Below are 17,071 nucleotides of genomic sequence, written 5' to 3' on the forward strand. Positions count from 1 at the left end.
TCTGAAGTTAACTAGACTGGGAAACCTTGGTTTCATGTGCTGTTAAAACCAGAAATCTTATATTTTTCATCCTCTACAAGCCAGGGCCATAAACCAAGGTTTGTTCGTGTTTCACATTCATACTTTGCTCACTTTACAAGCCAAGAATTCTAATTGGTAGACTGCTCCAACTTCTTAGTTTGTACAATGATCAAGACAGCAGAGAGGAGCAAAACAGAAAGACAGGATTTCATGCCCTAACTCTGAACTTTTTCACAATAAACCAGGATTTTCTGGAACCCTGGCTCATAGCCCTGTAGGAACATGATCAGTGGCTAAAAGGAATGAAGGACAGACTTGGTCAGCAGCACAAGACAGTGTCTTGCATGACACTTCTTGTTATTCTTAGTTATGACCTCCTAGATACCCATTTCTGGAAGGCATGGGAATTTGCTAACAAGATACTGTATACTAACATTTCACCAGTATCACAACTCTATCTATACTAACATTTGCCAAAAAAAAAAATACCTGAGTTGCACAACAAGTATACAGATAGTCCTCACTTACCAGCTGCCTCATTCAGCAATTGTTCGAAGTTACGATGGTGCTGAAAAAATAATTTTATGACCAATGCCTTCATTTAATACCTTCAGAGCATCTCTCAGTCAGGTCACCGTTACAGTCAGTATGTTGTGCCTGATCAGTTGTTTTTCTCCCCCACTTGCAAAGCAGAGTTTGTAGAAGAAGGGATTACAAGAGAATAAGCAGGTACACAATGGGGAATACACATCAAAAAGAATGTGGTAGTGTCAGCATTGCCGAGTGTGCTGGGCAAATAGCCAGGTCAGGCACAGGAGAGATTGCCTACCGAAATCACTAGTTTTTTTCTTCCCCACCACCCTCACAGAGCAGAGAGGTTGGAGAGGAAGGGATTACAAAGAGTAAGCAGGCGCACAATAGGGAACACACTGAGCTGTTTGCATAGCGCATTTGCAGCTCACAGCCCCAAGCACACTTGGGGCTGCCAACACCAGTGTGTTGGTTTCCATGTGTATTCCCCATTGTGTGCCTTATTCTCTTATAATCCCTTCTTCTCCAATGAATAAAAATACAAGCATTAATTCCTTTCTTGTTAATTATCCCAACACCAGGGTGAGTATTCCAAAGGGCAGGGGAGTAGTTAGGAGGCAAACAAAAGTGGAAGGTGTGAAACTGATTAGTCTTGTTAGTTTCAAGCCAGCTGTTCCATGCTGGGGTGAGCATTCCAAAGGGTGGAGAATGGAGAAAAGGAAAGCACAGTTGTGGTCACCGGATTTTCCATTTCACAACCACTTTGCTTAACAACAGAACTGCCGGTCCCAACTGTGTTCGTTAAACGAAGATTACCTGTATATAAACTGACTATACCTCTTTCTACTGTATTCATACTGGGATCCATCCTTCACTTGTTCTGCAGTCAATTTACTTTTCTAAAAAACAGAACTACTGCTTAATTATAAATATTTATGATCTGAAATAGGCAGGATGTAATTATTACTACTGTAGAGCACTTTGGATCCAAAAGCAAATAGGGTGTACACACAGGATACCTAAAACTCCTTCAACCAGCTACACTTTTCCCTGGATATAGCTGCTGCACAATCTTGGGAAATTCAAAATATGAATTTTGTTAAAGGAGTTGCAGACAGATGCTATGTATGTACCCTTGACTGCTCTGAACCATAATAATTATGAATAGAAATATTTTAAAAATTGGTTGAGGGCAGAGAGGTGAAAGAGAAAAATGGAGCTGTACCCAAGTATTGTATGGTATGTTGCATTTAAAAAGCCTACATTACCTAATGCAGGGATGGCAACTAGCAACAGCAAACCACATGAAACCCAATTTTGCAGCCCTCCCACCAAAATTTTCATATATTTTGTTTTTGTACTAAAAAGGTATAAAATACATGTGCCGTATGTGAATCTTGACCTTCAACCTAGAAATTTTGGGTTCTAACTGTTCAGAATATAAAATCTGCTTTTGTGATTTTGAACGAAGACTTAATTGATTTATACATTCAGTTTGCTACATACCGATAGTCTGGAATGCAGTAACAGCGATTTAAAAGATAATATACCAATGAGATAGAACTGATTAGAAAACTTGGCCACTTTCCTCAAATCATTAAAATCTCTGCCTAGTTCAAAACAGCTTTAAAAATGTGTTTCCTTCTCCTGAGAGCAGACCAGACTTCTTTGCCAGTAGAAAAACAGGTATTTTTTTAATTTCGTATCTATGTGCCAAAAATAGGAATGTGTTGACAACTGGCCTGTTTAATTTTTGTGAACCTGTATGTAAGGTGATAATCATAAGCACACTTACTCAGAAGGAAGAAGCATCCAACTTATTATTATTTTTATTTGATTTAGATACTGCCTGAATCCTGGACAACTCTGGGTGGCTCACAACATAACATGAAGTAAAAATAAAAAATAAATAGGAACAGAACAAAAAGAACAAACTAAAAGTGGGAAACAAGATGACGAATCTGGTTGACAGCACAGAAACACATACAACTACATCCAACAAGGGACTGCAACCACCCCAGCCTGGCCCTGGGAGAACAGCCAGGACTTTAAGGCCCTCCAGAACAGCATCAGAATCTCAGGACAACCTCATTTCAGAGGGCAGGCACCAAAACAGAGAAGTTACACTTCCCAGGCCCTGATAGATGACACAGTTTGATTGAAGGAACCCAAAACATGCCAACCCTGCCAGCTTGACTTATTAAATTACATCTGAATCAATATGCATAAATCTGATAGCCCCAATCTCTGAAGAAGTGGCAATGATTAGTGGTTTAGAAAGCTGAGCTGCCCAATTCTAGGACATTTCTGGGAACAATACTTCTGTGCTTCCAAAGATGGCACAAAGGAGGTAGAACTGCAAAGGTCCTCTTAGCAATCTTCATTATCACCACTGTACTTTTTTTGAGAAAAGGAAGAGACAGTTTATCACTTTAGCCACCAACACAAAACAGCTTGCTTGCCAGCCATGTACAAGGCATCATATATGGATGGGAAGAGATTACATTGAACATGGTGATCTGCAGGGTTGCTTTAAGATGCATGTACATACTACTGGAAATGCTTATTTCAGGTGCTTATCCAAGGCAATCGTTCAAGTGGAATTATTAAAATAAATGTGGCACTCAGCCAAGAGTAAAAAATGAAAGCAACATGCTGATGGGGTACTAAGAACAAGCAGAAGGCAAGGTTTATTTTCTCTCCATGCAGGTGGCCAATTCTCACTCCTAGTTCATAAAAACAAAAACAGTTTTATCTTTATTACAATCATATGCTGAAAATGTGACTTACAGAAGAAGAAAGAATATCTGCTTTTTCTGTGGAATTGGAAATAATCTAGAATATATTGCTAGCCACAATATTTTACCCCATGTTCTCACCAAGATCTGTATCTGGGCACCCATCTTGCCAGAAAATATTTGTCATGTTTTTTTAAGAGGAAAACTATTGCTATATTCTTCTTAGAAAGTTGAACTTTCCAGAAGTCTCTAAACAGCAGCAGCTACCAGGGTTTGAACTGAGAAAATACAGAATGTCCTCACAATCATTCATTTAGTGACCATTGGAAGTTTTGACAGTGCTGAAAAAAGTGACATACAACCGGTCCTCGCACTTACAGCCATTGCAATGTCCCCACGGTCACATGATCAAATCAAAGAGCCCAGTAGCAAGTAATGCCAAATTAGGTCCCACAAGACTGAAAACTGCCTGTCCCTGCCCACATGAGCCAGCAAAGGTAGTAAATAGTTCTGTTGGCTTTCTCTTGGTCCGTATAGTCTCAGAGATGAAGGGGATGGAAATTCTGAATATGCAGAGCTATTGCCTTTGGTCAATAATATGACCTGAGCACATTCATGCTTGCAGGTAGTACTAGTATGGACAAAAATTTTGAGACAAAAATCTGGGGGAGGTTTTCATATCTTCCCCACCCATCTATTTTTTCAGTGTGTGTGTTCTTCACTGCAACCTTTCATTTACCAGCCATTTTCTTTCAGTGTGACGCTAACTTTAGAATTAAACATAGGTTAAAAAAAGAAGCAGCTTTGGAGAATCAATGATTCAGAGAAGTACACTTGTCTACTTAGGCAATTCTTCCTGCAAACACCCCTGACTCTTACACTGCCACTAAGTAGCAAATAAATATTTGCTCAGGACATTTTGAGCATCATGAAATTAAGTGATAGGAACAACAATACCAACATTACTGTTCTTTGCTCTCTCTTGGAATTAGACTGAGTGACCTTCTGGGCAGGGAAAGAAAAGGAGAAGAAACATCCTCCTTGTAGAAAATGACCAGCTGAAAATTTACCAAGGTACACTCCTTTTATAAGAGGGTATACACTGGAACAGTATTTCTCACCTGGATCTCCCCCCCAAGCCCCCCTAACACACAATTTGAATGGCTGTTATTCACAATGATGAGCCATGTGTCATGAGTAAGGATGGCGAGCAGGGAGCTCCCATCCAGGCTGTAAAGCGCATGCATAGTACTGAGGAATTAAGCAGCCATTCAAAGAGACACAGATCAGGCCCGCCTTAGCCTTTGGGGTTTATATGTCTGGGTTTTTCCCACGCTTCTTCAGTTTGTTAGGATTCTGTTTATGTAGCAGTAATAAACATTAGAGTACTACTCCTCGTCTCAGCGTGTGTCTCACTGTTAGGACATCATGTTTCCATATTAGCTCTCACAAATAACCCCTTTTCTTGCCACCCCTGCCTCTTTAAACAAATGCTGTTTCTCTAAAGGATTTGTTTCTTTCCTGATGCATTACACCTCCAGACTGTTGCCAGAGAGTGTTAGTCAGCACTTTTACTTTTGCTCATTAATAACCTCAACAGTGAGTGAGAAGCAAACCAGCAGCCTTTGATACTTTCCTTAGATGCAAAACAGAAGAGGGGAAGGCACTCCCAGACAAACAAAACAGATTTGTAATAAAATTAAAGAAGGATTCTTTAAGAGAATTGAGAGGCTACTGATTATATTTATCAGCAAGAATCCATCATATTTGATTGTTGTGATATAGCGCAACGTTTTCCAAAACTGATGTGATACGACTGCAAGAATTGCCAAAGAGCATGTTACATTGTCTAGTGAGACACATAATGATTTGCAAAAAATCTGAAGGGGTATCACAGATGGTATCCAAAATGGGGCAGGAGCCAAAAAAAGACAAGTATTTGTCAGGTTGTTCCTATTAATCTTTCTACAAAGTGCCATAATAGACTCAAAGAAGGTGACTCCATCCCAGTATTGAATTTTTTCTCCTTCCCATGTACATTCAATGATGGGAAAAGATAGCCCAAAGTAGGAAGGAAGAGCCACCATTTTTGGTAGAAGCCCCACATTCTTAATAATATTTAATTTCTACCTGTAGCAGTGCTAGGACATATGCTATCAAAGCTGGCAGTCCATAGTTCACCTCCACAGGAACTGTAAAGAATACCCAAACTTCACACAAGAGCAATATTAACATAAAAAAATTTTCAGCATTCTATAGCATACTGCAGGATTTCTAGACTTGCAGGGGTGGTAACCTACTTGATGAGTTCCAATCCTGGATTCTTTGGATATATTTTTTTTTATTCCATTCTATCTTTGTCACATAGAAAGAAATGACACAGGATTTAGCCATATACATACATTTTTAACATTCACTATTCTGGAAGAAATTTCACAAAAAACAGCTTCCAGTGACAACCAATTTTTCCACCAGATACCCCTGAGAAACAGACAGATAGAGATGGGCACTGCCCACAGTCACTCTTTTCACCCATGTAATCCTATTTCTAAGTGCAACGTTGGGCAATCATTCATTCAATCATTCAAATGCTAGATGTTTTAGCAGGTATGATTCACACATTCAGCTGCCAGCCACACAGTGTTGAGAAACTAAGTGAAATGATACCAAGCAGTGAATGTGCATGTGTGAATTAACTTTTAAATTTTACCTCAGAGAACAAAGAAGAAATGGAACTTTCAAAAAAAAAAAATGAAGGCATAGCAAGTGACCCAGCATATCACTAAGAAGACACAAGGAATTAAACTGTTGAAGATATCCACATTTGTAGGCATCCTAGGGAATCAACTGGGTGGTGCTCTACAGAGCTCCAGGATAAAATAAATGGAAGGCAGAGAAAAGCAATAGCTCTGCTAGTACTACCCAGACAAGGAGAAGATACATTTTCCAACAGAAAATTGCATTATCTATCAAAGACATATTAAGAAGTAAAAGGGAAATTTAATTACTCTAAAATTTTGTTAGGAGCTATGTATGTGGTCTGTCCAGGGAATCTCTGATCTTTCTCCTGTGGAAGATGGAGGAAGGCACATAAGCAGCAGCTTTGATCCTAAGCAACAGGAAAAATTCAAAAAACAACACAGCAGTAGTGGGAACATTGGGAGAAAATGAAGCACATGGCTGAACATCTACTGCCTCTGAGAAATCTTGGGGGATTGGTGAAGTACCAGATGACTAGAAGAGGGCAATGCTTACTTCTACAAAAACAAAACCAAGAGGTGGAGAACAGAACCCGGAGAATTACCGACTAGTCAATCTATACCAAATTTTCAGATGAGAGAAACATTCAGGAGGCAGGGAGAGAGATAGGGAAGGAATGTTAATTTTAATAGGAGTTAATTTCAAAATAGGTTTTATAGGATAGAATAGCTTTCCATAAAAACAACAAAATTAAATTTCACATTTGGAAAAATGAAACTAAATGGAAAGATATAGGGTGAAGGATAACAGTACTTGTGAAAAAGTTTTTGGAATCACAACCAAATGCAAACTGAATATGAGTCAGCATGTGACATGGCTGCAAAAAAGGCTGCATTAATAGAAATAGAACTTTCAAGTCTATATTATGCATTATATCAGATCCTGCATCAGATCCTGTGTCTAGTTCAGAACACGATTACCAGCTGGAATCACCCACTCAGGAAGGAGCAGAACCACTGTAACATGGTGCCTCCAACCCTCGCAAGCCATTTAACATGGTTAAACATGGTGAAGGATATTAAATGCTTCTGAGAAGTACAATAGGACAATGCAAGAGAAGCTAAGCAAATACAGCTCATGAAGTTGGAGTAGATAATCCATGGATCAATACTCCTGTATCCAATTGCAGGTTCCAGCACTCTGAGATCATGCTTCTAAAAGTGGCAAAATAGCAGCAGAATTTGTACCCATTTCTAAGTGGTTTAGGAGTGGGAAATTGAGCACTTTGCCTCTAGGAGGCCTTCTCTTCCCATCCCCACCTTAAAAAAAAAAATCTCAAAAAAGAAAAAGAGGCTAAAAAGAATGGTCACACCCTCCAGGTAATATCACAGCATCACTGGATGGCCTCCTGCAGCCTTTCAGAAATAAGAAGTCCAACTGCATTCCCCCAAACCTTTAAACTTTACCTTCTCCAGGCTTAAGGCAAGAAAACTGTGAAGTTCATCGCAGAGGAATGTCATGAAATTTGAGATGACAATGGCATACGGTTCAATAAAGTATTTCTTATTAGCTTTGATAGATTTATATCAAAAAGCTATACTGGAGCTAACAAGATTACAAGCAACCTTCTAATTTTGAATGATAAATTAACACTAGTAAATTCAATACAATTACATTTACATACATTAAGAGCTATTCAATACATCATGATATTAAGCTGATACGAACTTCTCAGGAAGCCGCCCAATTCTATCTGAACCAAGTTATCGAGCTATTTATCCATCATCTCCGAGGGCTTACATAGTCAATCTACTGAGCAATTCATCTCTTCCTCTTTCCCTTTCTGACAATGGAAGGAAAGATGCAATGCTCTTACAGAGAAATAGTAGATTCAAACACAAAGAAAGGATCAAAACAATCCATAGATTTTTCTCTTTCAGATTTTATTGGGGTGGGGGAACGAGATCTAAAAAGAACCCATACAGGAATCCAAGAATCTGTTACTTTACCCATATGTGGACTGTACTGAAAGTTATAATTCTAGAATGCTCCTTTGTATTTTTTTCAAAAAAAAAAAAAAAAGAAGCTCAGCAAGTAAACAATTAGCACACCCAGTAGCCTAGTTTTGTACTTGGAACTAATTTTGTACATAATGAGGAAACAGATTCCCGCCCCCCCACAAAAAAGGCAGCTCCTGCAGTCAGAAATAATATTATCGCTTTTCAACTTTACATACTTCTATTTTGCTTCTCAGTCGGACCATTCTTTACTTTCTCAGCAACAGCAGAATCAAAATGTTACTAATGAGATCCCAGTCCTGCAAAGCTTGCTTGTCATTGGGATCCCCTTTTGTTCTGTGCCACAATGTTTACAAATACCTGGAGCACACTGTGCTAAATAACCAGTGAGACGTGCACCTGTCCAACTATATCCTTAAAAGTGATCCAGGCTTAAAACCCTTCCATGAAGCCTGTGTAGCCTGGCATATCTCCTGTGCTGCTGGTTGAAAGTACATGTGCATTCTAGAGGAAACTGTTCAAATGTCAGCCTGCCATCACAAATACATTCAAAAAGCTAAATGCCAACAAACCCGTTTTTGCTTTGTAAACATTCCCAGCAGTAATTCAGCTTACAAGTAAACAAATAGCCCAAATAATAGCCAAAAAATACTGCCTATATTTCTTCCCAAAGAAAGCCTGCACCCACCTCAGCACAGGCATCACCAGATGGATATTAGACTTATAGAAGTTGTACCTGTTCTTGGTACTCACAAACTTATTGTCAATTTCCTCTACGAAAGGTCAATGGCTGGCAATCCATTTGTCAGCAGCAAAGATAAAGCACACTCTTAGGAAGACTGCCAACTGAGGACACCAAGACACCTCCCCCCTCCAAGTTATTAATAGCTGAGCAGTAACAGCACTTGGAGAAGCATGGTCGCCCCCTTCCTCAAAGTTCTTAAAGCTATCAATTAGTATCAATAAGTCTCAATTAAGCATACAAAAGCAAACCAGGACCTGTACCTAAAGGAAACAGAAGCTAATTAAGAGGTGCAAAGACTCCCCACACTCTCCGAAGTCTTCTCCTTGAGTTGAGGACACTTCCGTTCATTCCACTCTTACCTCTCCTTTTGAGAGCAAGCCTGCATGCTCTCAGACTCTGCACACCACTTTATTTCAATGCCTCTTCATGCAGGCAAGACACCTTTGCACAAAGGCCATGAGATGCAACTACTGTGCAGCCTATTACAGCAACACATCCTTCAATTTCATCTGCATTTATCACACGGAGCAAATGCAAAAACAGTGATTCCTGCTTACCAGGACAAAATAAAAAATAGCTTCACTGTGAATATGCCACATACCAAAAAGTGCATTTGTACTGTATTCCTGATCATTAGTGCCCATCATTTTAAAAATCTCAACCACTGCCCCTAACAGCATCATAATTAAAAATAACTAAGGAAGACCCACCATTCATCCCATTGTAGAGGCCCCTGTGATGGGGTGACAGATCATCTGCAACTTGTCTCCTTAAGGTGCCTTCTCTGCTGCCACTGCCCAAATGTTTGAGGTGCTCTGGACTTCCCCCATAGTGCTGTTTGAGATGCTCAGGACTAGTGCCCCTCACTTTTTGGAGGTGTTCTGTGCTTCCACTCAGAGCATGCTTCTGAAGAAGTTCAGGGCTTCCACTGCTGCTGTGCTTTTGATGTTCTGGACTGCTCCCAGGCCTATGCTTTTGAAAGTGTTCAGGGCTCCCACTCAGCATGTGCTTTGGCAGTGTTTCTGGACTGCTACAGCTGTGCTTCTGTTGCTCTGCAGCACCTTTGGCAAGAGTTTTATGATGCTCTGGACTTGGTCCTTTCAGATGCTTCTGGTGGTCAGGACTTCCAGAACTTCGGGGTTTGTGGAGGTGGTCAGGACTAGCACTCCGGTGCTTTTGATGCTCAGGACTTCCCTCACTCCTTGTTTTTTGGAGGTGCTCAGGACTTGAGCTTGAATGGTGCTTATGGTGATCAGGACTATCAGTGCTCCCAGTACTGGAGGTACTACTCCCATCTCCAACATCCCTTATGAACGTGCTTGTGGCATTTAACTGGGAAAGACTGGCTTGACTATCAATTGAATTTCGGCAGCCAGCAACACCACCCTTTTCTTCATCCAACAAGACACAAAGCTCCTTCAGTTCCAAGTTTTCCTTCACAACTTCTTCCTGCCTTACTTCCAGTTCCTTCAGCTTTTGCAAATATAAAGCAACCTCTCTATGCATCATGCTCGCGCTATACCTGCCAAGCCTCTGCCATTCACGGGATACTTTTTTGCCTTTCTGCCGGTCATCATCCAAGAAACAACAAAGGTCTCGCAGCTCCTGGTTATCTTCCTGCAATTTCTGATTGATGTCCTTCAAAACACAAGAGAAGAAAAACCAGATCTAATCAACATTTCCATAAGAGAACACTGTTACAGCAGAAAAGTCACAAGCTGTGAGTTTGTGAATCTCTCAGCTAGACATTTTCTTCCATAGGACATTGTCAATGTAGTTTAGGTTAGCAATGCTGCATCTATTCAAGCCCTAGCAAGATTGCTGAATATTCAGATTCTCAGGCACCATGTCCATTCTTCCTGGAGGTCCTCCTTTTTCTCATGAACTATTTTTCTTCCTTTCTAAATCATTGTTTCTTGCCTTTCCTAACTTTAGTACAAGGACAGGGAACTTATGGTCCTCCAGCCATTGATAAACTACAACTCCCAGCAGCCAAACCAGCATGACCAATGCTGGGATCTGTAGTTCAATGCCATTTGGGGAGCTTCTGATTATTCTATATTATATGGGATTAGCTAATAGACTGCAATTTCAGTCTTTTAAAAGGAAAATAACATTTTCCCAAACCAGCTCAAATATTAGCACCAAATGTTTGAGTGTATACAGTATGTGTGTCAGTGTAATAAAAAGATTCCAAATTATCTCAAAGGAAAAATTCTGAATTCTGCTGTAAAGATAATTTTCTCCCACCAGAAAAAAATCTCAAAACCAAATTATGAAAAAAATTTTTGCAGAAATCATTGGATTTATTGTTATAGTTACATTTAGATTTGCATATGCTCTATTTCCTGCCATTCTATCATGTTCCAGAATCACAGAAATAAAAACTTAAGGGTAGGACATGTAAATAGCATAATATTATATAAACTGAACAAAGCCAGTCTGGTGTAGTGGTTAAGGCACCAGGCTAGAAACCAGGAGACCTTGAGTGCTAGTCCTGCCTTAGGCACAAAGCCAGCTGGGTGACCTTGGGCCAGTCACTCTCTCTCTCAGCCCTAGGAAGGAGGCAATGGCAAGCCATTTATTTTTTATTTATTTTATTTTCTATCCCACCTTTATTATTTTTACAAATAACTCAAGGCAGCGAACATACCTAACACTCCTTCCTCCTTCTATTTTCCCCACAACAACCTTGTGAGGTGAGTTGGGCTGAGAGAGAGCGACTGGCCCAAGGTCACCCAGCCGGCTTTCATGCCTAACGTGGGACTAGAACTCTCAGTCTCCTGGTTTCTAGCCCGTTGTCTTAACCAGACTTCTCCAGGCAGTCCCCAGGAGTCACTGACTCAAAGGCGCACACACAGAATAAATATATGTAAACTGTATTTGAAACTGTATTTGAAACTGTATTTGCTATCAATGGAAGAACAAATGTCTATGTGAGAATGAGTCTGTAATGTAGGCTTAGTTAAGATTCTCACCAAAGCTGACCTTTATAATGTCTGTTCTGCTTTTGCCTAAATAAGTGGATTATTATCATTTGCTTATGTGAGAAAAATATGTGTGATGCATTTAAGAAGAAAAGTAGCAGAGATAAATCTACCTATTCCTTCATCTCATATTCATCAAGACTCTTTAAAAAGTATACATTCAATATTTCTCTGCATGCACATGAAATTACTGTTTGGATGGATGTTTTTAAAATTGTTATTTTGGTTAATTATGTTTAAATAAGTCAAAACTTAGTTAAATGTATGTAATGTATGTCAGTGTGTGTGTGTGTGTACATGTGTATCCACATGTATACATACACACACATGTGAATATGACAGAGGAAGAGAGTTCTGGGTTCCTTTCTGTCATATTCACATGTGTGTGTACATATATACACATATGCATATGTATACATATGTAATTCCCCTGCAATGTTTCATAATACATATGAAAAATTATTGCATGGTACATGTAGCAGCAGGCTGAGCTCACAGGATAGAAAGCTGGAGGTCTCAAAATTTATTCTACCAGAAGTCCTCTGGGTCTACACACCCTGGTCCTACCTTAGTTTATCTGTTTGGTACTAACTGCTACCACCATCTAATTTCCAGAGGGCCCCTCACCTCGTATCGTCCTCCCTAACCCCAGCATGCAAGAGAGAGGGCCCCACCAAAAAAAGGCAGTATTTAAAAGAACAGAACTTTTCTATTTATGGAAATAGATTTTTTTTCCAATAGAAAAGTATACAGGAAAAGATAAAGTTCTGACAGACCACAGGATGATGCTGGTCCGCTCCCAGTTTAGAGGCCATTCTGATGTTCCACGTTGCACATAAAAATACAATAAATAATCTTGCATGGAGACAATAGATGCCAGAGACATTACAGCATTAATTAGCAGATATAGAAAATAAATGAAACTCAGTATTTAGCTAACTTTTTTCCTATTCCTCTAAAGAACAAACAACTTGGAACAGATGTTATCTCTGTAGCGATTTGTTACTTGGAAAACCCTTCTTCCTGCAAAATCCAACTTTAATCAGAGGTTAAAGGAGAATCTTAGTTCTCTTTCTCCCCAAAGCCTTGGCACACATCTTCCTCTTTTTTTTCCCAGAGTTCTGATTGCACTTTTCAGAAGACCAAAAGGTCTTCCATCTAGAATGGGAGGGACTGATGAAACCTCTTTTCGCTACACACTAAAGTAAGCATCTCTCCCTCAAGAAAATGTTGGTTCAAATCTTTGAGGTAGCAGCTTGCTGTCTGGCATGAGGGACTGGCAGGCAGGCTGAGAGGAGGAGGAGGAATTGTGGGTTACCCATTTGCTACTAGAAACTAGTAAACCATAAGGCTGGGATACCTGCATACAAGGGGATTCACTTTGCTAGCTGGTAACCAAGTCTTGGGTGCAGCCTCAGAGACCCCTAAATTGTCATTTTAATATAAGAGAGGAAAATTTTACGTCTATGGAACAATCATATTAACTATATTATATGAAGATTATTTAACTATATGGAGTAAGTCCAATAGATGAAAGCAACCACCTGAAATAAGAGGCAGAGAAGATATTGAGAAATTGCTTTCAGGGACTTCCGGAGGGGACATGGCGGACTGAACAACTGTGCCCGTGGGCTCAGCAGGCAGAAATGACAACGCGGCAGATTTTGGGGCTCAGGCAGGTTTTTCCTGAAGCCGAGTGTTTCCGGAAAAAGGAAAACAGCTGGAATCACCCCATCTGTCCTCTGGATAGCTGGTTGCAGCCAGAAGATCACAAACAGCATTCGCATTCGACTGGTAAGAGCCAGCTGGGAAGCTGGGATGTCACCATTTTCCAAGCCATGTTGTAGCCTTAAAGGGACACTAAGACCAGCCACCCCATTTCTACATCACCCAATCTATATTTCTTTTAAGGATGTGTACCCTAAGAGAGGCTTTCTACAGCAAGGAGAAGCTGGCTCTCTTGGTACTTATTGTTATTTTGGGGATTACTTTTTTTAAAAAATTCTTTTTAGGTTTTGGACTTTGTTTTCCCTCCAAATATTAAGGAAGATTAAGAGTAAATAATTGTCTGTTATTGTTTTTGTACTAAATTTGAAGATATTAGCATTTTCCTACACATTGAATCGGCTGTTTTGAACTTTCAGTTTTCTGCTTCTACTTTCCCTGGGGAACTGTCTGCTATCTCACTTTCACTTGTGTAAACACATTCCAGAATTCTTTCGCATCTTCCACTTTCACTGGTTAAGCTCCTAGGGGGCACCATAATCTACTGAGACATGGAGGATTTTAAACAGATTTTCTCTGACTTCCAACAAGATTTTAAACAGATTTTCTCTGACTCCTACCAAGTTTTTATCTAAGACATCCAGGACATTGTAGAAAATATGAGGTCGAAAATGTGTTATCTGGTTGGGGATGTCATGGATGAAAGTGACAAATTTAATACTGACAGAAATGTTCCTTCTAAGAGTGCAATCAGGATTTCTGTTGAAATGCTGGATGAAGATTGGATAGTCGAGTTGGAGAAATTTAAGGGAGAGAGTGAGTTGCAAGCCACAAGTGAAATTGATCTTCTGGTGGAACACCATGGAAATGAAGGGGTTATTATGTATGGGAGGTCTCTTGAAGAGAAGTCCAAGTTTTTGAGGGGGACATTTGGGCTGTTTGATTTTTTCAAGAGAAAAGCTCTGTGCACATTGTGGGGATATGTAAATGCTCTGGTTTATTTTGAAGTGGGATAAGGATTTAAGAATATTTGTCTGGATTGCTTTTAGGGTTTGGCTGATTTCATTTATCTTTAACAATTTGGATTAAGATTATTAAGGTATAATAAAAAATGTCTATTTGGATGGTTTGGGGTTTAATATGATTATTAAAATTGTCAAGTACAATGTTACTTGACAATTTATCAAGTACAATGGCAGACAACTTACATGTTTTTTAGTTTGATGTTTATTATAGTAGACAGAAATGTATAGAATAGTAGTAGGAAGGAAATAATTAAATGTTATCTCTGAGGGGGGAGTTGATTAGGAGGTTTATATAATTTTTTTTTCTTAATATAAGGGGAGGAAGTAACTGTATTTAGTGATTTTTACAATGTGCCAATGGAATTATTTATAGAAATAATGTGATTTTGGTTTAATATGGAGTAAGGGATTGATTATGGAAATTTTTGTATATCCTTGCTGTTAAAAGTCGGAAGCTACCTCTTTTTGTAACTTTGAAAAAAATTTCTCGTGTTTCTACACTTTTTTAGTTTTTTCTCTTTTTTCTTTGTAGTTTTTTCTTTTTCTGTAGCTTTTATCTTTGTTTGAAACTTAATAAAATTCTTATTTAAAAAAAGAGAAATTGCTTTCAGGCCCTCAAATATGAAACAGGCTCTAAGCACTCAAAGGAAGAAAAAGGGACTCTGACAAACAGGTAGTAGGACAATGGACTCCTTAAGGGCAGAGGGCAGGTAGCTGCATCTTTCGAGAAGATAAACAGAAGAGTCATGGGTTGAAATGCATATGGAATGGTAAAAATGTTTTTGGCAAAACCATAGCAAACTTGACCAGGATAGCTTTAACTTGAATCCTTTAGGCAGGTTGAAGACTATACCTCTACCTACATTTTAAGGTCTTCAGATAAAGACATAAGCATTGTTCAGAGTGTGCTGTAATGGGACCTATTAAACCATTCAATGAAAAGCAGAAAGAACACTGGCTCATAAAGTTCATGGCCTCCATTATCTATATACCATTGGCCAATATGGGAAATTTTTAAAGATGAGGTTGAATTCCTTGTAGAGGATGACTAAAATGATTTAAAAGGTATAACAGAGGCCTGGTGAAATGACTCCAGTAAGTAGGAAGTAGCAATTTAAGTACGCCATTTGTTCAAAATAAATGAAAGAAATAGAAGGGAGAAGGAGTTGCAGCCTTTGTTAAAAGTATCCATACCTTATGAGAAATCCAAATAGATCAAGTTGGAGATACTCTAGATATAATCTGGGTTAAAATAAATGGAGGGACAAATAAAAGTAAAAACACTGTTCATGTTGAATATTGCCTGCCTGATCAAGAAGATGTGAATTATGGTCTCCAACAACAAATTGCAGATCTTTCAGAGACATATAGTAATAGCAATGGGGGTGGGTGGGGAGAGAGGAGGTAATTATTCCATTGGGAGACAAATTCTGTGAAGCAATCTTTCCATAAAATTGTAAACTTATGTTGCTGACAATTTTCTCCTTCAGAGGGTGCAAGAAAGCATAAGAGGTTTATCTATCCTTTATTTGAAATTAACCAACAGAGAAAATTTAGTTGAGGAAATAGAGACAGTAGGAATTCTGGGAGGAAAGGACTGAGCGTCAGCAAAGATGGAGCACCTGATCCTGAGAGCAATGGGTCACCCAGAGCCTTCCTTGTAAACTAGAGACACATCAGCATGAGATGCAGTCAGAACAGAGGAACTAGGCTCTGGTACTGGCTCTGAATGAATACATGAAGTAGAAGGTCAAGTACCTCAGAAAGCAGATGATGATCCCACCCAGAGACTTTACAAGTGACATATGAGTAGATCCTCTTGAAGAAAAAGAACTTACAAAGGTGTTAGGAGCTGTCCTCAGGAATAATGCAGAAAAGCTCAAGAACAGGGCCAAAACCTGTCCAAGATCCAAGAGGAGGTGAAGCATAACCACCAGCACACCCATCCCTCAGCAAAGATAAGAATTCCAGGTTCACTGAAAGAAGAGGAAGCTACATACGTCCAACGAGTTTTCAAAGTGCATCTTAAGTTTTGCAAGTGACCACCCAAATGGATATATGGATGTAGTGATAAGGCAAATTGTTTATTGCACTCGATATAGCTTGGATGTGATGCAGTATGTCAAGTCCTATGATGTTTGCCAAGGAGGTGAGAAAAGCAAAGTCAGAGTGAATGCATTAATGCACTCTACAGTCCTTGCTGGTCATGGCAACTGCATTCCAGAGAGTGGCAGCAAAGTGGGGGAATGAAGTTACATCTCCAGGGCCAAATAGATTGTATCCTTGAGCAACAGAATACTTGCTAGATGAAATTCTCTCCACTGTCTTACGGAAATCTTGAGAATGAAGTACCAGTAGACAGGATAAAAGCAAATGTCTTCAGAAAGGAGAAAAAGGAGGACTTAGTGAACTACTGATTCTCAGTCAGACATTAATGCCTCTTGAGATTCTAGAACAGATTGTAAAGTTATTGATCCCTAAACACATTGTGAAAATACAGTTATTACCAGAAATCAATGTGTTAAGAACAAATCTTGCCAGACCTATCTTATCTCATTATTTTGATTACTTAACTTTCATA

The 17,071-nt window shown here is 39.3% G+C and overlaps 1 protein-coding gene across 2 annotated transcripts in view; it reads right to left on the reverse strand.

Moving 5' to 3' along the window:
• The window catches only part of CCDC85A (coiled-coil domain containing 85A), a 146,917-nt gene that overhangs the window by 118,966 nt on the left and 10,880 nt on the right, over positions 1–17,071 (reverse strand). For both annotated transcript variants that reach the window (XM_063301252.1, XM_063301243.1), the window contains exon 2: positions 9,464–10,391. In XM_063301252.1, coding sequence (XP_063157322.1) covers positions 9,464–10,391 — 928 coding nt within the window. The remainder of the gene's footprint in view (positions 1–9,463; positions 10,392–17,071) is intronic.

Source organism: Candoia aspera, chromosome 1 (genome assembly GCF_035149785.1).
Source record: "Candoia aspera isolate rCanAsp1 chromosome 1, rCanAsp1.hap2, whole genome shotgun sequence".
Lineage (NCBI taxonomy): Eukaryota > Metazoa > Chordata > Lepidosauria > Squamata > Boidae > Candoia > Candoia aspera.